The 22,526-nt window shown below is 42.6% G+C and overlaps 1 protein-coding gene across 1 annotated transcript in view; it reads left to right on the top strand.

Moving 5' to 3' along the window:
• Window positions 1-22,526, top strand: part of FBLN7 (fibulin 7) — a 182,505-nt gene that overhangs the window by 136,881 nt on the left and 23,098 nt on the right. Inside the window, exons 4-5 of the mRNA XM_073628039.1 lie at window positions 15,253-15,378; window positions 21,604-21,738. Coding sequence (XP_073484140.1) covers window positions 15,253-15,378; window positions 21,604-21,738 — 261 coding nt within the window. The remainder of the gene's footprint in view (window positions 1-15,252; window positions 15,379-21,603; window positions 21,739-22,526) is intronic.

Genomic DNA, 22,526 nt, shown 5'->3' with positions numbered 1-22,526 from the left:
CTAGCTCCTATATACACCTCTTAGCCCCTGCTAGTCACTCTCCCAATCGGGGATAGGCTGAGGCTGTATCCAGGGCCAACTCAGACTCTACCCTCTTCACTATGTTCCAGAGATGCTAGGGAGACAGGGGAGCCAGCAGTTGCAGAACTGTCAGACTTCCACTTACCAGACTGATGAGTCCGCTTGGGCAGAGGGTAGACTCCCTTACTTATCCGACTCACGGCCCCTGGTAGAGCAGACAGGAGGCACGGGAGCGCGGAATGGTATGAGAGCCTGCTGGAGGGATCCAGGTACAGGATGAGAGGTGATCTTCAAGCAGCAGGTCAGTAGTCAGGAACACCGGTTCCAGGTGCTGAGCAGGAGCAAGACAGGCAGATCAGTGCACAAGCAGAGTTCGGCAACAGGCTGGCAGAAAAGGTACAACAGGAGCAGGCAGAAGCGGAGTCAAACAGGCCAAGGTCAGGTACAGGCAGCAAACAGGAGAATCCAAAGGCAATCCGGGTCGTAAGGAGATCAGGTACACAGGAACACGAGACAGGCAATGGGAACTAAGGCACAGGGAGCTGATGATCAGGCAGCACTGAGCAGAGTGCATGGCGAACCTAAATAGGCCAGTTGGCGCCAACGGCGCGCACATGCACGCCGACGCTCACAGGCGTGCGCGCACGCCCGCACACGCACGCGCCCGCACTCCAGTACACACACCAACGCCTGCAGGAGCATGCACAGTAGCGCGTACAGGAACGCGCACACCGGCGCGCCCCAGGGTGGCCAGCACCACGACCACCAAGGTAAGCTCTCTGACAGTGCCCCCTCCCGAATTGTCTTCAGGGCCATACCCCTTCCACTTAATGAGGTAGTGGATTCCATTCCTCCTTTTTCTACAGTCTAGGATTGCCTCTACTTCGAATTCCTCTTCGTTGTCAATTATGACAGGTTTGGGTGGGCCGATAGTGCGGCCAGCAAAAGGATTAGAGGTAGCAGGTTTCAGTAACGTCACGTGGAAGACTCTTAGAGAGTCTGGCAGATCAAGTTCATAGGTCACATCATTTATTTTCCTCTTCACCGGGAAAGGACCCATAAATTTAGGGCCTAATTTCCTAGAGGGACAAGTCATTTTCAGGTTTGTTGTGGACAACCACACTTGGTTGCCGGGCTCCAAGATCAATTCTCCACGCCTCTTCTTATCAAACATTTTTTTATTGTAATCCTGGGATTTGGCCATAGTTTCTTTTAGGAGTTTGTTTTTGGTGGAAAAGAAACTCATAGTCTCAGAGACAGCCGGAACGGTACATTCAGGTATTGAGATTGGCAGAAAGGATGGATGGAAATCGTAATTAGCGAAAAGTGATGTTTGATTGATGGCAGAGTGCAAGGAGTTGTTGTAGGAGAATTCTGCAACAGGCAATAAGGAGACCCAGTCATCCTGAGAGAAGGCAGATAAGCACCTGAGGTATTGCTCCAAGGTCTGGTTGGTTCTCTCAGTTTGCCCGTTCGTCTGGGGATGATAGGCGGAAAAAAATGCCAATTTGATTACGAGGGAACCACAGGGGGCCTTCCAGAACCTTGAGGTAAATTGGACACCCCGATCGGACACAATGCTTGCTGGGACTCCATGCAGCCTAACAACTTCTTTGACAAAAATCTTTGCTGTGTCCATAGCCGAAGGTGTACCCTTCATGGGGAGAAAATGTGCCATCTTGGACAGCCTGTCTACCACAACAAAAATAGTAGAAAACCCCTCGGAGGGAGGCAGTTCCACGATGGAATCCATCGCTATCATCTTCCATGGCCTCTCTGGAACAGGTAAAGGTTTTAATAATCCCCAGGCCTTTGTCCTGGTGTTTTTACTTCAAGCACAAGTGTTACATGAATCTACAAAATTTTTACAGTCACAGGATAATTGAGGCCACCAGAAGGTGCGCTATACCAGCTCAGTGGTCTTCAGGACACCAAAATGTCCGGCCACTTTATGATCATGACATAGTTCCATTACAGTTACCCTTAAATTCTCAGGAACCACGATCTTGTCTCTTCGCCAAAACAGGGCCTCTCTCAAATCGTTTTCAGGGTACAGAAGCATTCCAACAGAGGCCTGTCTTATCCGGAGACAAGGAGACAAGGTCCCCTTGGAGGAGCAAGAAGTTCCAATAAGGAAGAATCGTATCGGGAGATACGGTCTTCTCTGAATCGTAAAACATAAAGAGCGGGAAAGAGCATCTGACTTTATATTCTTGGAACCGGGTCTGTAAGCTATGTGGAACTGGAATCATGAAAAGAAAAGTGCCCATCTGGCCTGACGTGGTCTTAATCTTTTGGCTGTTCTCAGGTATTCCAGATTCTTGTGGTCGGTGTAGACCAGGATGGAATGTGCAGCACCCTCCAACAGGTAACACCATTCCTCCAGAGCTACCTTGATGGCCAGAAGTTCTCAATCCCCCACATCATAATTTCTTTCTGACATCGAGAGTTTGCGTGAAAAGAACGCTACTGGATAGAGGAGGGCTTTGGCGCCCTGTCGTTGAGAGAGCACCGCTCCCACTGCGATCTCCGAAGCGTCGACCTCCAAGACAAATGGTAGGACAGGGTTAGGATGTTTCCGAATGGTGGCTGATGTGAATAGTTCTTTGAGTTTTTAGAAAGCCGACTGGGCTTTATCGGTCCAAGAGAATCGGGTTCCCTGCTTGGTCAATTCAGTGATTGGAGCAATTATTGTAGAAAAACCTTTGATAAACTTCCGGTAGAAGTTGGCAAAGTCAATAAAGCGTTGTACACCTTTTTTATCCATCGGAGCGGGCCAGTCCAGAATAGCAGATACCTTTTGAGGATCCATCTTGATACCCTCCACTGAGATGACTAGGCCCAAGAATTGAATGCATTGACGTTCGAACTCGCATTTTTCAAGTTTTGCATAGAGCCCATGTTGCCTGAGCCGGGTTAGAACATTGCGAACATGTCTACGGTGATCGGTCAATGAAGAGGAGAAGATCAAGATGTCGTCAAGGTATACTATTACATACAAGTCCAGGTAATCACCTAAAATATCGTTAACAAAATGTTGAAAGGTTGCGGGAGCGTTGCATAATCTAAATGGCATGACAAGGTACTCGAAGTGCCCGAATCGAGTACGGAAGGCCGTCTTCCATTCGTCCGCTTTTCTGATACGGATCAAGTTGTAAGCTCCACGGAGGTCTAACTTCGTGAATATGGCTGCGGTTCCTAATCTTTGAAAAAGTTCACGTACTAGAGGCAAGGGATAACGATTAGGCAAAATCGTAACAAGTAGGCAAAAAGGAGAAAAGCCCCATAGTGCAGTAGATTCAAATCTGTTTATTTAAAATTAATTAAATATACTCACAAGCTTCAAAAAGCAATAGAGCATTCAGATAAAAAAACCACCAGTCACTGATAGCGTGATGATGTCACCGCTACAGACCCCACCCTGACATGTTTTGTTCAAAAGAACGTCTTAAGAGAGATGTTGAAGTACCTGCTGTTGAGGAGAGGAGAATTTGCATGAATGGGTATTATCCCTCTTTTGAACGAGAGCATAAATTATAAAAAAAGCGGAGCTGTTTTCATTCACTATCTGTGGGGATTGATATTATCAGCATGTTTGACCTTAGCTTTGGCGGGTATAAAAGTCTGGTGAGCATATCTGAAAAGTGCAGGTGTCCAGAGCACTTATGGTAAAATTGTGTGTTATTTAGAGCACCGGTAGATATATTATTTATTGATGGTCTTTTGCACTGACACTTGTTATATGGATGGTCTTACTTTGATCGTTATTGGAAGGATACTATAGCACAACACTTTTTATTCAAATACATTCTATGTGCATCAAGGTATTGGGGATACTTGTGGATGCTGCTGTTGTATCCAAGTTCAATTTGTATTTTGAATAATTGATTTCATTTGTTTGTGTCTGAAACCATGAAATCAGACCGAGACAGAAGTACAGTTAAATCACACTTGTTTAATAATAAAAGTAAAAAGAACAAACGTAGTCAAAACATAGCCAAAGTTCAGTAACTGGAACAGATAGTCAGCCAAGCCAGAAGTCAGGGATCAACGTAGTGGAACAGCAAGCAGGATCTGGAGCCAGAAGGGATGTCAGCAAAGCAAGTTTTTAAACAGGAACGCAGGAGATCGTCTCTGTGATGTTGACCAAGGCGAAGGCAGAGATCCTCTGGACTGGACGGCTTAAGTAGGCAGGACTGATGAGCAGGATATCATCAACAGCTGAGTAACTTTGGAGAGAGATGTGAGCTGGCAATTAGCTGACAGCTGAGCAGCCAGCTCAGAGAAGGAACGGCTGAACCCAGCCCTGACAGCTTGTCTATGTTTTCATAAAAGATGTAACACTAAGCGCAGCTTTTCACATTTTAGCCTTAGCAAGGAGACCTCCAGCATTAGCATAGCTGAGACCTCGATGAGCTCAGGTAATTTTCAGCTGGGCTACCTGGGAGGGTAGCAGCCCTCCAAGCTGGGAACTTCTCCTCCAGGACAAAAACCCTGACTGCTCCAATGATAGACTATTTATATGCTCTGCAGCCACCTACTGGGCATGCCTCCCCAGGGATTGGCTGAGACCTCATAAATATTCAGACTACTTATTTGACCTGTTCCACTCCTATGTTCTGGAACCTTCCACAAGGCAGGGAGAAGCAGTCAAGCCTGTGGGACCCTGATCAGTCCAAAAGAATCAACAACTGCTCCACTCTTTATAGAGGAGCCCAAAAAAAAATACATTTACCTGATAAGTCTAGCATCTAACTAGGAATATGCTACAGTTATACAGTGTCTGATTGTATTTTACAGATATCCATTACATATGCTCATAGATTCGCCATAAATGTAAAAACAGAAAGAATGGTGGTCCTGTCCCAAGGTCCAGCGCTTTTGGATCAGAATAATCACCCTGGTCTATTCAGTGACAGGACAAAATCTACCTAAAAATCCTAAGACGGCACTGTTTGCGGACCTGCTGGACGAGACATCTCCGAACTCTCATGGATTAGACATTTGATAACCTGTTAAGAGTGTAAGGATCGTTCTGCAATGATATTCTATTTTTATCCTGACAAAATTTGTTAAACTTTTCAATAAAAATATATTGGAAAAGAAAAAACAGAAAGAATGACTAAGCACATATGAAATGTCTCTCGGAAGTATCTGCCCAGTGACTACATTTTTGATGTCTGTGATATTGTAAACAAACAAATAACTCCTCAGATAGATGAAATGTAGTATGATGCAGACAAATTTTAGGAAACTATTAAATCATCATGCTCTAAATTTCTCACAGATCAAGATTACAGCGGTTCCATGAAAGGTAAAATATAAATTTAAAGCGTAACTCTTTTGTTGAGAAAAAAACATTCCCCAATGGGTGATCTATGTACCTTGCAAGGATTATAACAAACTTTGTTGCAGATTCCTACCTATTGTTATTCTGAAGAAATCCATGTGTGTTTGTTTGTGCCTCTGTTCTGAGTGGGTCTAATGGGAGTGGTTTCATAATTAACTGTCAGGTGTTGAGCTGCACAACACTAATGAGGAAATCTGCTGGGCCTGCATCCCTTTAGACATGTTCCTATTGAAAGTATCTCTCAAAAAATGACATTTTCGTTGCAAGGGATACCTGAAATCTGATTTGTATCTTAGGCAGACTTCTGGGAAAATTGGTGAGCCAATCACACAAGCAGGAAATTATGTTTCTGGGGAGTGGTCAGTACACATTCTGTGTACAGAACAACTCCAGGTAGCCATAGTGCAATGTATTCTCAGAAAATTACATTGGCTGCAGATTGAAAAGGAAAGGTGATTTTTAATAACATTCAATTACAATATGATCAGTGTCACAATTATATGCGCTATATTCTTTTTTCTTTATTTGCTATTTTTTTTAACTAAAAAATAAAAAAAAAACAATTATTTAAACAGACATAAACTTTTATTTTCCAAGATAGGAAGGTAAAAAATGAATCTCAGCTTTTAACTTTCAATAGGTTTTATTGAAGGTATACAATAAAATCTGTAAATTACAAATTATTTGGCACTATTGTTAACATTTCAAGTTAAAACTGTAGAGAGTAAAGAGCGTTAAGATAAAAAATAAAGGAGTACATTCTATTTCACTGTATCTCCATAATATAGACATACACTGTATAACGTTGATTTACCAAAGGCAAATAGGCTGTTCAGTTTGCATGGGAATTTTCCCTTAGCTTAGTGGATGAGGTGAAGTTTTGTGGACTTCCATCACCCAGTCTCCTGCAAGCAAAACTACTTTTTTTTTTTTTCATTTTCCTTGCATGTGATTAGGAATTCTTTGCAAAATGATTTTTTTTTTACCACATTCACTAAGCTAAATGAAAATTCCTTTGAAATATGAAATATTATTTTAAAAAGTGAATATGCTTGACTCATTAAGTAAATAAACCCCATATTCTCTTTATAAGTACAGAAGAACAATGTGCAGAGTAAAAATAAAGAGAAAAGAATGAGAAAAAGAAGAAGGAAGATGAGGACACCTCAAAGATTGTGGAGGAGAAAAAAGAAAACTGACACTATTAGGCTGGGTTGAAAAGGGATCAATAATTTTAGGAAGTTAGTCCAAGGGTTACCGACCTCGTCAAAATTTTTTTGTTTATAATTTACAGTGTTGGCCATTTTTTATGCCCCCTCATCCATGATATTTTAATCTTAGCAGCTATAGAAATCAATAATGTCTTCCAGAATTGTGCTATTAATATTTTCGCAACTAACATTATAAAGAAGATTAGGGTTTGAGAGTGTTTATGGAAGTTGAATGTAGGTTTATTTAGAAGGGCCATGCATGGGTCCATATTTGTTTTAAAATCTAAGACCTTGTGTGTGAGATTATATACCTTGTCCTAAAATTGAAAAATGTAAAGGGAAAACAATTTTAAAATAGATAAAATCTTGAAGTTAGCTCCCCTTGAAACATATGTATAATGCCTTTAAATATACAAGAGGACCAACTGTGTTAAAAATAACAATTAATAATTTCCCTTGGATCTATTTCCCAGGCAGTCATGTAAGTAAATTTTGTCAGTATAATGAAGTGCAAGTGAACTTACAGCATTAAAATACCTCCTCTATGCCAATCAGCTTGTAAGCACCCTTTTCATAATCAGAATGAATCATGATGTATCGAGGTGAGTGTGAGGGAAGTGTAGGATATGGTGAAGTCTAAACCATTAGACTAAACTGGGGTGGGCATCTTTAGATTTTTTTTAGCAAATGTTCTGGTGTGGACATGCCTTAGAGCAGCCCTCAAAATTTCCACTTGCCTGTTAGCATTTGGCGAGTGGAAAAAAACTGGAGGGTGAGTGTGGGACTGCCTCGGAGCGGGGGGGGGGGGGGGGGGCGGTGCCGCCGGTAGGAGTGGTTGAATGGGAGCCGTTCTCCCAGCGATTGGCCAGGAACCTGGGGAAGAGAGGGGAGAGGAAGAGAAGAGCTGGCCAGATCACACAGAGCGAGGATTGCCCGCTGTGACATAGCTTTGATTTGAATTGCCCAGCGGCCTCGTCCAACAAAGTCCTTACTCCTGGACCAGCTCCTATGATAGACATCACACTGGTCTAATGTTGGGACATGTGATGTCTACCATAGGAGCCAGTCCAGGACGCGGTACTTCGTTTCACTACGGCCACCGGCCAATTCAAATCAAAGCTGTGTCACAGCGGGAGATGTCCGCTCTGTGTGACCTGGCTCTCCTCTTCCTCTCCTCTCTGAGATCCCCATGCATTGGTGAGGCTGCATTGATGGGCACTGGTGAGGCTGCGCTGATGGGCACTGGTGAGACTGCATTGATGGCCACTGACCAGGCTGCATTGATAGGCACTGATCAGGCTGCATTGATGGGCACTGATGAGACTGCATTGATGGGCACTGATGAGGTTGCATTGATGGGCATTGGTGAGGCTGCATTGATGGGCACTGATCAGGCTGCATTGATGGGCACTGGTGAGGCTGCATTGATGGGCACTGGTGAGGCTGCATTGATAGGCACTGATGAGGCTGCATTGATGGGCACTGGTGAGGCTACACCGATGAGGGTGCATTGTAGGACACTGATGAGACTGCATTGTAGGACACTGATGAGACTGCATTGATGGCTACTGATCAGGCTGCATTGATGGGCACTGGTGAAGCTGCATTGATGGGCACTGATGAGGCTGCATTGATGGGCACTGATAGGCTGCACTGATGGGCACTGATAGGCACAGATGAGGCAGCACTGATGGGCACTAATAGGCTGCATTGATGGGCAAGGATGAGGCTGCACTAATGGGCACTGATAAAGTTGTTGTAAATATTTAATTTTGTAACTTAATTCTGCATAAAACATTTAACAGTGTCATTTCATGACATAATTTATGAGGGCTTGTTTAGGGGTGGGCGGGGAAGGTTAGGGGTTGAGTGGGGCAACTGGTGGTGAATAACTCTTAAGGCCTGGCTAGTAGCTCAGGACTTGAGATTTTGAGCCCTGCCTTAGAGACAATAAACATTTTTTATGTGGTTTCAATATCAAACTAATATAGGCTTCTCTTTTAAGTTTGGCTTATTTCCTCAGGCTTTTTTGAGATTCTGATCAACTAAGAGAATCCTCATTTTTCTGTAGCTGGGTCCTCCTTATTCCCAGTGACTTTGCAAAAATCTTCCAGAACTTTCCAGTGTGATCTCTGCACCCCCAGTCTTCCCAATGTCATCCAGGCTATTCCCAGTGACTCTTTGTGTGTTCTTGCCTGTAACCTGTATCCTTGCACCTGTTGTGTCCTCTGAGCATTTCGATGTACTTCTGCCTTTGTCTCCCTTGTGTACCTCTGCCAGCTTTTGATCTTCCTGCACCTCCTTAATGCCCTTTGAGTTTTAGCCTGCCTTTTGCTATCAGCACCTGAGTCTGCAGTCTGTTTCAGTGCCCTCCTCTATATTTCTAGTTTGTTTACTGCTCTCTGTCACTGGGCATTTCTGCCTGTTTGTAGTGATTCCTTTTCTGTTTTTACTACTCACTCCTACTGATTCTGTGTGTCTACGTGCACTACTACCAATTTCCACTGTCTCAGTGTGTTTGAGTGCACTCCTGCCATCTTGGGCTCTACTGTTACTGACCTTTGATCCTGGTCTGTTGGTGCTGCTTGGGACTCTTTTAGAGATATTTTCCATTACTTACTGTTCAGACAGTAGCAAAAACAGCATTTCAAATCTATTTGGCTGCAACCATGAAGACATAAAGGAGAAGCTTAAAATATGTAATTTGTTCGTTTTGTATGCACCATGTACCATCATGAAAGGATTTAGATTTTTTACCGAGTGAAGAAGGAAATGTTTGAAGAGTGGTAAGCCAGTGTTATCATTCTTATATCATTGATATCATTTTAATGCCAACATATAGGATAGTTTACTTTGTGGTTTCAGTATGACTTAATACGTAGATGAAAGCTTGTACTTGGAATTGACAGCTTGTTGACATAAAGACTCAAAGGGAAAATTAGTTGTATGTGAAAGGATTTATGTAAAAGGAACTTTAGAAATGCACTTTGATTATATCTTAAAAAAAACAAAAAAAAAACTAGCTTCTGGAAAATCACGGTTTGTTTGAAGTAATTCACAGGTATAAATGCTTTCCTTGAAAATGTAGACCCCCAAAAGCTACCACCCCCTGTTCAGCTACCCATGATTTGAACATAATGTAATTGGGTCTGCAAATAGCAAAAAATGGCCAGTGGAGTGTGAGAAACACTTAGCTTGTACATCCTAGAGAGGCTGTCTCAAAGGGAGAAAGAGTGAGACAAGATTGTAAAAAATATGGTAGGGTTACATTTTGAAAAAATCGACTAGTCTTGATAAGCATAATAATGCCACCACAAATAGCATTAGATCATTTAGCCCTAAAAGTAAGAAGTGAAAACCTTATGCATATTAATTCTGGGTCCATTTTTTTCCATATAAACTTAAAAATGTGGGATAAAAGAAGAGTAAGGGCTCATGTCAAGTGGTATTCTTGACAAAAGCACAGAAAACACCTGCTTTGCCTGCAGTTCATTGCATTTCAATTAGAAATGCTAGGTCTAAAAAAATGAGAAAACAGGACAATTGAAACCTCTGACCTGGTATGTTTACTGCTCAATTAAAGTGGTTCTAAAGGCAGAAAAATGCATTCTCTGCATTAAGATAAAAACCTTCTGCATGCAGCTTATCCCCCAGCCTAACCTTATACTTACAAGTCCAGCACTATGCATGAGAGCAGAGCTTCTCTCCGTACTCTCCCTCCTCATTGGCTCATTGTCAATCACAGCTAGTGAGGAGGGAGCAGGTAGCAGGGCCGAGCCATGCTCTGTGTGTCAATGGACACACAATGCCTGGGCAGGAGCGAACATGCACGGGCGGCTTGCTATGGGGGCACCTGGCAGGTAGGAGGAGCCAGAAGCACTGGAGGGAGAACTAAGAAGAGGAGGATCGAGGCTGCTCTATGCAAGACCATTGCATGGAGCAGGTAAGTATGACATGTTATTTAAAAAAAAATTAAAATCAATCCTTTACAATCACTTTAAAGTCAATTTCAGTTTGCTAACCTACATTTAATGTTTAAAATGCACATCAAACACAGGAAAACAACAGCCATGTACATTAGCCTGATATGTTTGCAAATTTAAATTGCTGCACTAATTTCACTTGCTGCTTACTTCTTTTGGGTCATTGACAAAGCATTTTTGAAGCCATTGATGATTACATGACTATCATTTTCAGAGTTAGGCAGCCTATGATTTTCCCTCAGTAAAGTTTTCCTTAGTCCTTAGACCTTAAATGTGATCTGGATTTCCCTGTATTATATTTATAAGCATATAACATTTCAATAACAGGAGGGACAAGGTTTTTTTGAATGATTGTTTTAAATGTTAACATTTGTGTTTTTCTTAGTACTGTATAAACAGATTTATTGTAAATGTCCGCAGAAGCCATTTTATTGCACTAATGTGTAATGCATGCTTTTAAAAGCTATTTTTATAGTGTTTTTTAGTACATTAAATACAATTTAAACACTGTGTCTAATTACAGTCCAACAAGTCATTTATTTCATGCAAGTTTACACCAAGGATTACATTTTATCCAGACAGTGCTATAAGCCACATTTTACGTGTCATCATCTGGTCCACATTATACTTCAATTCTATACAGAAAGCAGTGGTCATTTTTTTATTTTTTCAATTTTAGTTTTTATTGAAGGGTATGCAGCAGATACAGTTAGAGGGTAATTTTGAAAGGACATGCAATCAGTAATCAACTTCATTATCTCAACCAATACTCCAAGATATGCTATGGAGGATTAAAGCACATACATATTGTACAAGAAGAAAATAGTGTTCATAAAAGAATGCCGTGGCCTCTCCATTCAGTCTGCATTGGAGGCAATCTCACTCTTCCGAAGAAAAAGAGAGATCCGCCAGGTCACTGTGGGGAGTCTATAACAGTGTGTATTACTAGGTTCTGCGCACACCACTTTTTTTGGGGGGGGGGGGGGGATTACCTGAGATCAGGTAGTCAGGGATAGACCAAGGTGAGAAAGAGAATACTAGAAGGGGATGGCGAAAGAGGGTGGGGGGGTGGGGGGAGTAGGGGGGAGGGGGGGTGGAGTGGGGGGGTTGCAGGAGGGTGGGAGATGTGTCATTCCCTGGGAGCCTGAGTGATCAGGACCTGTCAGACAGCAGGATTCAATGGCAGAAATCCTGTTCAAGCGTATTGGAGAAATTAATCGGAGAAGCGGAATTGGACCCAATAAAACCATCTGGTCTTATGTTCCTCCGCCCTATCTCGCAGCACCGAGGTCAAGTCTTCCATTTGCTCTATATCCTTCAGCCTTGCGAACCACTGAGTCACCGTTGGCGCAGATTGTTGTTTCCATAAAGGCGGAATGCACGCTTGTGCAGCATTAAGGAGGTGCTTGTGTAGGGATTTGTGATAATGTTTCCTTGATAAAGGAGTAAGGTTTAATAGGACCGAGGCTGGGTTGTCCTGTAGGGAGATGTCAGTAATTTTATGTATGAGTTTAAAGACTGGTTCCCAAAAAGTTTTGAGCACAGGGCATTCCCAGAAAATGTGCAGGATAGTTCCCTGGTGAAGGCCGCAGCGCCAACAGCAGTCCGTTTGATTGGGGAATATCTTTGCCAGGACTGATGGGCATTGGTCATTTTTTACATTCTTGCAACATAGAAAAAATACAAAAAATAGGGAATGATTTACACGAGTGTTGATTATGAAGATTGAAGCAATGCTTATTAACGCTCCTATAGCATTTATGATGTGTTTATGATGTGTTTAAGTGTTGCTTTTTTAATGCTTAAAGGGGAAGTGATATAGAGGAAATTATCTTCTTTGAGGTGTGGTTAGGTTGTGGTGGGATAGCAGGCATTTTTTGTGAATTTCCTGCAAGATGGATTCATAAACTTTCATTTGTTTGACATATGTCTTGGTCCAGCTAAACCACAAAAATCTTTGCCACTGCTCTTTGCCTCTGCTCCTATCTGGCATTGTCAGTATTGCTAGCTTGCTTGATGTTTTTGCCTGCAGACAGAAGCAAATGGTGTTAACACTATTATTTTCCAGTGAATTCTGTGAAACAGGAACCACTGCCTCTCCCCAAATGCCCAGCTAACACTTCATAAATGCTTCACCAACATGCCATAAATGCTCTAGGCACTGTTAAAGCAGAGTTCCACTCATTTTTCAAATGTTTAAAAGTCAGCAGCTACAAAATATGTAGCTGCTGACTTGTAGCCTCCCTGGCGGTATTCCTGAGTGTGGCTCGGGGTTAAATTTCAGCACCATTAGCGGTAACCCCGAGCCACACTCGGGATTACATCTCAGGATCCTGGAGCGGTATACTTACCTTGTCCCCAGGATCCTGCGATGTCCCCCCCCCGCGGTGTCTGTGAGCTGTGTCCTCCTCCGAAGCCTCTCTGTGCCAGGCTCCGTTCCCTGTGATCGTCGCAACGCACGGGGCAGAGCCTGGCGGCAAATTAAAAAAAAATTAAAAATCATAACACATACAGTACTGTAATCTTACAGTACTGTATAAAATAATTTCACATCCCTTTTGTCCCCAATGCTTTGGCCCATGCCCTGCATGCAGTTTTACATGATATATACTGTTCTTTCTGCCTGGAAACTTGAGATTGTCCATAGCAACCAAAAAGTGTCCCTTTACGTCAAAAGTGGCTTTAGACCAGCTAGAAAACAGCGATAGTAAATTAGAACACTTGCAGAATTGAGCGATAGTGAATTGTGGGGAAATTTATTTTATTATTATTATATTATTTTTTTTTTATTATTTATATTTATTTATTATATTATAATTTATGATTTTGTGTTTCAAACTTCATCATACCCGAGATATCTACTAGACTCTTGGTGGACAGATCTAAGTGTGTTATTGCTAAGAATTACAGGCCTACAATATAAAACACCAAATTTCTATGCAAAATAATTGTACCGCTTTGAGACGCAAAAATCTGAATTAATCATACCGCCAGGGAGGTTAATAAACACACACTCACCTGTCCCACGGTCCAGCGGTGCAGCCGCCCAAAGCCTCGCTCCTCCCCCTCTCCTCTCCGCGGCGCCAGCATTGCAAGTGTGGGCACCCAGCTGTGACAGCTTGTGTCTTCATAGCTGGGTGCGCACTGCGCATGCGCGAGTCACGCTGCACTGTTCTGAATGGCCAAGCAATCTTCTGGGACCTGTGATGTGTCCCAGAAGATTCAGGGAGGGAGGGGGGAGAGGAGGAGTCGCCTAGGCTGTGTGGGCAGAAGTGTCAGCTAGGGACCTGTCAAAACTGGGTACTCACTCCCCCCCCCCAAAAAAAAAAAAAGACATGCAAAATGTGTCCTGTTGGGGGGTTAGGACTACTTAAAGCGGAAGTTTCACTTTTGGGTGGAACTCCGCTTTAAGATGCGGTTATAGAGCATTACCATTGAAATCAGTGGCTGACAAGTGTCATGCTGCCTAATTTTTAATACAACACAGCGCTGCTGTAATATTCATGACTGGCACTGGAGGGAGGTTATGAGGCTTTAAAAAAGCTGAATCAATGCTGCATGTGTGAACGAGCCCTAAAGGCAAAAACACGGTTTACTTTGCAAGTTGCACTCTGTAAGGAAATTTTTCCCAGAGCTTAGTGAATGTGGTGGTTTCACTTTGCCAGGAATACCCAATAACTTGCATGGAAAATTAAAAAAAAAACAACATTTTTCCTTGCACATGATTGGGTCATGGAAGTCAGCAGAGCATCACATCATTCACTAAGCTCTGGGTATATTTTCCTTACAGAGTGCAACTGCACTTGCAAAGTGAACAGTGTATTTGCCTGTAGATTACATTCATCTTATTTTGCATCTTTTAAAGACCCCCACTAAGGTGACATATACACAATCATTTAAGATGACAGATCTTCTGATTTCCAGGGACAACTCAGAGTTTTTAAGATTTTGAAGATTTGTACCGGGAATTTTGTTGTCCCTGGTTTTTAAGACGGACCAACCATATCATAAATTGCTCTTTTTCTGGTGCTCCTGGCAGTCACTTCGCTTTCCCATTATAAACTGAGTACACTAGGCATGAGAGCACAGCGTGGTCGTGGTTTCCTATCCCCCCCCACACACAGATATTTACTGGAAAGACCAGTGTGCTACTGCTTCTAAAGCCCCCCTCCCCCCCACCAGCCCCCAAGATCCCTATGAACAGAGGTTATGTGATCACTTATAAAAAAGGGGTAAAAAGGTATTTATAATGTTTATTTTATTTTTTTTATATTTGCACATAAATGTTTTGCCTTTCATTTCTGAGTAGGTTGTTTTACAAGGTGAGGGTTTACATATACTTTCAGTGTTTTGGTTTATTCATCGTAAGGTATGTCGGAAAGTAATAATTGCAACAGATAGATTTTGGACTTAGTTGTTATTGTAGATCTATTGGCAATGCAGGATATGCTCAGCCAGTATGTTCAAGGCATGTTATTTGTTGCAAGTTAAATATGTTCATTTGTGTTGGCTGTACATTTTTCTACTGACCATTTTCCTTTATCCATTAAGGCACTGCAGCTTACCAATTAACATTATATGTAGTCCTCAGGTTAACATATTGTAGCTCCCCCACAACATACAATAGTGCACATTCTTCCATTTGTACACTAATTAAAATAGTCATTGTGAATATTTTTTTTTTAAGATATTGGACAATGCAGTAGCCAACCTTGTCTGAATGGGGGGACATGCACAGAAGAGGGCAGCCACTACAAATGCAATTGTCCTCCTGAGTGGAAAGGATCCAACTGCCAGTTTAAGGCACCGACAGGTATGGAATGTTTTCATAAAAAATAAATGAGAGGAATATAGGTGAAATATGCTATACCTTGGATGGATTTTGGGGTAACCCTGCTTGGTATAAAGATGGTCAAAGAGCTTGGATATTTCCAGAACTTCAACAAGGGACATAGATGCCAATCTGACTACTCTCCTAAGGAAATAGTTGTGTGGATCAAATGCATTGATCTTCAGCGAGAGTGTGTTTTGCAAGGTGTCTCTAGGCGCCTGGGTCAAATCACAGTAGTGTGGCATACATCGCAGAAATACAGAACTCCTAAATTGACTTCCTGATGGACTAAGCAGCCATTAAAAGCCTTACTTAGAATATCAGGTTTTGGGTTGAAGTAGTTATATCAGAAAGGAAAAGAAATATTTAAAGTTGAATTATAGAATAACCCTAACTAATTTTAAAAATACTTCGCCCCCTCCTAACACTTAACACCTATTATATTTGTTAACCTGTGCAGGAAAGATGCGTATAACTACCTATTTTCATACCACTCCAGTTTGGTCACGTGATCTCCCCTGTGTCAGCCAGTGGCCGGCTGCAGGGGAGAGCGCTTGACAACAACTGTTAAAGGCTGGAGCGGTGTTGTCTCTCTTAAACTTTGATGGCCCATCTGTTGTACGTGCTTCCTACTCTCTTGTGAAAATTCTGCTGGCTGGGACCACTTATTTGAGATGAATGCAAAATAAGCAAACAGTGTGGCCAGGCAGTGGGATAAGCAGATAGAGTTCTAGAATGGATCACTAGAGTGGTCACCAGCAGGAGGAAGGGGGTTCTTATTCCTCCATACAGATCTTTAGTTAGACCTCATTTACAATATTGTGTCCAGTTCCGTAGACCTCATTTACAAAATGATATTGATAAGATCCAGAGATGTGCAACAAAAATGATGAAAGGTCTGAGGGATAAAACTTATCAGGAGAGACTTTAGGAACTTTATATGTACAGTCTGGATGAAAGAAGGGAAAGGGGAGGACATAATAGAAATACAAAAGGGGGGTGAATAAGGTTCAGGAGGGCAGTATTTTCAATATGAAGCCAAGATCAAGAACACAGGGACATGACCTCAAACTAGCTGGTGAGAAGTCCAAAACTAATCTTAGAACGTATTATTTTACAGAAAGAGAACAAAAAACAAATGGGGCAGAGTCAACAGACTGGACCACTTGGTACTTGGTCTTTTTTCTGCTGTCACTCTTCTATGTTTCTATGCATCTTTCTCACACAGGTTAGTAAGCATAGATGTTAGGAGGAGGGATAGGGTATTTTTAAGATTAGTTAGGATTATCCCAGAGTTTTACTTTAGGAAATTACAGGACTTGTATTATTATATATCTGTAGTGCTACTCCCATAGGAGCCGCAGGATTTACTCGTCCAGGTCTTTCCAACTTCAGCCCCGCAGCCAGGCACACAATAAGCTCATTCACTCTTTCTCCAAAGACCAGTCTAAGGGATGTTGTTTTTAATTTTGGAGAGCTTGGATAGGGATGAGGGTAGCGGTGTAATACTCCAAGAATGAGAACTATGTACACTAAAGACTTAATCTTCCTTACTTCTTAAGTGGTAGCAGAACCAGTATAGAAAAGTCCCTTTTCTTTAGTGGAGAAATATCTGGACAGAGCTCTTCAGGACACCAACCAGTGTCCCCTTTAACAGACCTACAGCTGACTATACTAGGCACCAGAGGGGTAGCTAAAGCACAAGGTCCCCAAGATCATTCCAATGTCTGTACTCAAAAGGCCCAAGGTCAGATGGATGCCTCCTTCCAATCTTCCAAGTGATGCCCTTTAGTGATACCAGACAGATCTGTGGCACACAGCTCCCCTCCTCCACTCTGGGACAAGAGCCAGAGCACAGTGTGTTCACTGAATAAATACAATCTCCCAACATGCCATCAGAGCCTGCCTCTCTGGGATTGGCTGGGGCTTTATCCATATTCATGCTGCCATCTGCAAAGCTTCACACCTACTATCCAGAAATGTCTCAAGTCCCCTGGATACAGAGGAATCTATAGCCCAGACTGGCAGCAGCCGAACACACTGACCAGACCTAACTAACAGATTACAGCTTCACTGGGTACAGTAAGCAGAATATGCTTTTGCCTACCAAATATATGCAGCCACACTGCCTACAGAGTGGCAACTAAATTTGCCTATTGAAAACAATCACTATCACCTAACTATCCTAGCACTTACCTAGGAGAGTGCTGAAACCGCTGAATCCCTGGGTTGTCAGGTGACCAATCGGGCATCTCTCATGTGACTGCAGGTTCTACAAGAGCATGTTCTGGATGTCTTCTACCCAAGAGCTTTGATATCTCCAGGAGTAGTGAGTGGGCAGAAGCCCACCATTAACATTATATTTAGAGAAACTGTATGCAGACACCTTTACCCTTTTCCTTCCTACACCCAAAGCTTTCCCTGAGAGAAACTTTGCTTATTAAATCCACTGCCGCTGGTCGCCATTGAACAACAACATCTTGGGCCCCTTCATAGCTAGCTGAAGATCTTGGACACCTTACATCAAGGACTCCTACCCCCAAAAGGACTTAGCTTATAACACCTGTCCACCTTCAAGGGGAACCCTTATTCAGGTTGCCCTGACCTTGCAAGCCTCCCAAAACCTCTGACACTCTGGGTTCTGACATAATTCAAAGAGAAAATACACTTGCAAAAGACACCAGAGAAACAATAAAAATGGCAAATGGGTATTTTACTTGATGTTCTTGAGTAAACCAAAAAAAGAAGAATGTATATGTAAATATTCCTCAAATTGTAAACTTTAGCATTAGACAGAATACAGGTACTATTCAATGAAATGACAATAACAAGCAGGCAGCAACGACCAACAGGCCCCAGGAGAAACTATGATCCCAGGTAAAAGAGGCAGTAGAAAGACTTTTTGTCAAACAGCTCCCTCTTAACCCCGATGCCATGGGCCAAACGGAATAGAAGGCACAATATATGATAACACAATATGTGAAAAGCGCAATAAACGAAACCTGAATAAGGGTTCCCCTTTAAGGTGGACAGGTGTTATAAGCTAAGTCCTTTTGGGGGTAGGAGTCCTTGATGTAAGGTGTCCAAGATCTTCAGCTAGCTATGAAGGGGCCCAAGATGTTGTTGTTCAATGGCGACCAGCGGCAGTGGATTTAATAAGCAAAGTTTCTCTCAGGGAAAGCTTTGGGTGTAGGAAGGAAAAGGGTAAAGGTGTCTGCATACAGTTTCTCTAAATATAATGTTAATGGTGGGCTTCTGCCCACTCACTACTCCTGGAGATATCAAAGCTCTTGGGTAGAAGACATCCAGAACATGCTCTTGTAGAACCTGCAGTCACATGAGAGATGCCCGACTGATCACCTGACAACCCAGGGATTCAGCGCTTTCAGCATCACTGTAGATGAAAGTGGCCCCAGGTAGCCACACTGCATTGGAAACCGGATAGCTGAGAATCTGCCTCCAGGGATAAGGCTCACTTATGGAAAGCACTCTGCGCCGTCCAGGTCGTGGCACCCTCTCACATCCACCAGAGTGGCCTGCTTTGCAGCTATAGGCCGGGGTTCCAAGTAAGCGATTCCCTCTTTGAACCATTCTATTTATGTCCTTGCCTAGAATTCCTCTTCCCTCCCCCTGCTGCTGCAAACTTGTAGTTTGCAGCAGCAGCAGCAGGTCCATTAAAATCCTGTCCCTCTGGAATATATATCCCATGATCCTCTGCTTTCAGTAGTGGTCTCTCTCTCTACAATCAGGAAATGATGACACAATCTCCATGCTGGGCACTAGAGGCAACAAAGCTCAGTGTAATCTTTGTTAAGAAATGCCCCATGATGGCAAAAGCGATATAGCCAGCACTTGGCTACAATGAACATCAGAGAAAATAGAATATTTATACCCAATGTAAAATTATTTTCTATGAGTTGTCCCTGAAGATTCTTATTTATCCAGGTCATGATATGTCTAGTAGTAGTTAGTCACTTTCAACCGGCCTTGTTCTGTAATGTTGAAAGAATAAAGAAAACAGATGTTTTGGAGCTTGTTCAGGCCACGTCTTTAGTTCTAATGAGTGTCAGGAAAATACCATTTATATTCAAACAAATAGCTCCAACACATTGATCCAATTACCATGGAAAAGCAGATATTATTGTCTAAGATGGAAGGTTTGAAAATTGTGGAACCCTCCTGTTCTAGTTACATAATCACATCCTTGGTGTCAGGAAGGTTTCATAAGTGTTAATCCTTCAAATTACATGAGGTGTTAAGCATTGTCAAAACACCAGGGTAGAGATGTTAAAATTACATTATACAGTATCTCACAAAAGTGAGTGGACCCCTCACATTTTTGTAAATATTTTATTGTATCTTTTCATGTGACAATTCTGAAGAAATTACACTTTGCTACAATGTAAAGTAGTGAGTGCACAGCTTGTAAATTTGCTGTCCTCTCAAAATAACTCAACACACAGCCATTAATGTCTAAACCATTGGCAACAAAAGTGAGTACACCCCTAAGCGAAAATGTCCAAATTGGGTCCAAAGTGTCAAAATTTTGTGTGGCCACCACTTTTTTCCAGCACTACCTTAACCCTCTTCGGCATGGAGTTCACCAGAGCTTCACAGGTTGCCACTGGAGTCCTCTGATGACATCACGGAGCTGGTGGATATTAGAGACCTTGCGCTCATCCACCTTCCAATTGAGGATGCCCTACAGATGCTCAATAGGGTTTAGGTCTGGAGACATGTTTGACCAGTCCATCACCTTTACCCTCAGCTTCTTAAGCAAGGCAGTGGTCATCTTGGGGGTATGTTTGGGGTCATTATCATGTTGGAATACTGCCCTGCGGCCCAGTCTCCGAAGGGAGGGGATCATGCTCTGCATCAGTATGTCACAGTGCATGTTGGCATTCATGGTTCCCTCAATGAACTGTAGCTCTCCAGTGCCGGCAGCACTCATGCAGCCCCAGACCATGACACTCCCACCTCCATGCTTGACTGTAGGCAAGACACACTTGTCTTTGTACTCTTCGCCTGGTTGCGGCCACACACGCTTGATGCCATCTGAACCAAATAAGTTTATCTTGGTCTCATCAGACCACAGGACATGGTTCCAGTAATTCATGTTCTTATTCTGCTTGTCTTCAGCAAACTGTTTGCAACCTCTCTTGTTCATCATCTTTAGAAGAGGCTTTCTTCTGGGACGACAGCCATGCAGACCAATTTGATGCAGTGTGCAACGTATGGTCTAAACACTGACAGGCTGACCCCCCACCCCTTCAACCTCTGCAGCAATGCTGGCAGCACTCATACGTCTATTTCCCAAAGACAACCTCTGTATATGACGCTGAGCACGTGCACTCAACTTCTTTGGTAGACCATGGCGAGGGCTGTTCTGAGTGGAACCTGTCCTGTTAAACAGCTGTATGGTCTTGGCCACAGTGCTGTAGCTCGGTTTCAGGGTCTTGGCAATCTTTTTATAGCCTAGGCCATCTCTATGTACAGCAACAGTTCTTTTTTTCAGATCTTTAGAGAGTTCTTTGCCATGAGGTGCTATGTTGAACTTCCAGTGACCAGTATGAGAGAGTGAGAGCGATAACACCAAATTTAAAATACCTGCTCCCCATTCACACCTGAGACATTGTAACACTGATGAGTCTGACACCAGGGAGGGAAAATGGCTAATTGCGCCCGATTTCGACATTTTCACTTGGGGGTGTACTCACTTTTGTTGCCAGCGGTTTAGACAATAATGGCTGTGTGTTGAGTTATTTTGAGGGGACAGAAAATTTACACTATTATACAAGCTGTACACTCACTACTTTAAATTGTAGCAAAGTGTCATCTCTTCAGTGTTTTCACATGAAAAGATATAATAAAATATTTACAAAAATGTGAGGGGTGTTCTCACTTTTGTGAGATACTGTATGTGAGGTGCTACTCCCACTCCTCTGGTTTTTTACTCAGCCTTCTAGGTTTAAAGTTATTGTTTGCACTGATTCCTACTTACTAAGCTCTCTAGCAGAGGTGGAGTTTAGCAACTGGGTGGTGCTGGCCACCTAGATTGGCAAAATAAACACATACTGTCAAAGAACATAGCTGTGTCTCTCAATGAACATATAGAAAATAATTTTACAGTGAGTACAAAAATTCTATTTTATATTTTTCCAGTGCTCTATGTTTGCATTTTGATTATTTTAATCATTATTTATTAAGCACCACCTGAGTTGCCAGTCAATGATGCTGCTTTAAGCCGTAAAGCAGTGTGCACCAGAGTGGATCGTACTCAACACTGTAGCTGTGATCCTGGCTTCCAGATGAAAGGCACTCCTGAAAACAGCATATGTCAAGGTACTTTCCATAATTTCACACAATGTATTCAAAAGAAAGTAATGCTAACCCTATTAAATAAATGTTCTACTTAGGTTTCTAAATATAAATTAGCTTTCACATTTTCAGTATAATTACACAAATGCAAACTGACTTTGTCTTGTTATGCTATAGACATATATTGGCATCCTGCACATAAAAGCTAATTCCTCAGTCTTTTCTGAGCACTGCATGTAATCTTTTACTAGGGGCATGACTTCAGCTTCAAAGATACATGGCTCACCCTGGAACTAAACCCTGCTCAGCTGCAACCCCACTATCCAATGACAGCACTGTTATTAGCCATTGAGGAGCTCTCATTGCAGTTATACAGCTTCTAGGTTGAGCTTAGCTCTAGAGACATGGTTTATCACAGGCATAGATGGATTTTCTTGGCAATAAAAGCAATGCAGCGTACACACGGTCGGACTGTTCGACTGGACAGGTCCGACGGATGCCGACGGACAATCCGATCGTGTGTGGGCTTCACCGGACCTTCAGCGGACTTTTCCAGTCGCAAATCTGACGAACTTTAGATTTGGAACATGCTTCAAATCTTTACGTCGTAACTCCGCCGGACCCAGAAATCCGCTCGTCTGTATGCTAGTCCGACAGACAAAAACTGAACGCTAGGGCAGCTTTTGGCTACTGGCTTTCAATTTCTTTATTTTAGTCCGGTGTACATTATCACATACGAATCCGTCGGACTTTGGTGTGATCGTGTGTAGGCAAGTCAGTTTGTTAGAAGGTCCGTCGGAATTCTGCCAAAA

The sequence above is a fragment of the Aquarana catesbeiana genome, linkage group LG04, assembly GCF_042186555.1.
Source record: "Aquarana catesbeiana isolate 2022-GZ linkage group LG04, ASM4218655v1, whole genome shotgun sequence".
In the NCBI taxonomy this organism is placed as follows: Eukaryota; Metazoa; Chordata; class Amphibia; order Anura; family Ranidae; genus Aquarana; species Aquarana catesbeiana.
Note: the sequence above shows the minus strand (reverse complement) of the source record. Positions and strands in the feature narration are given on the sequence as shown.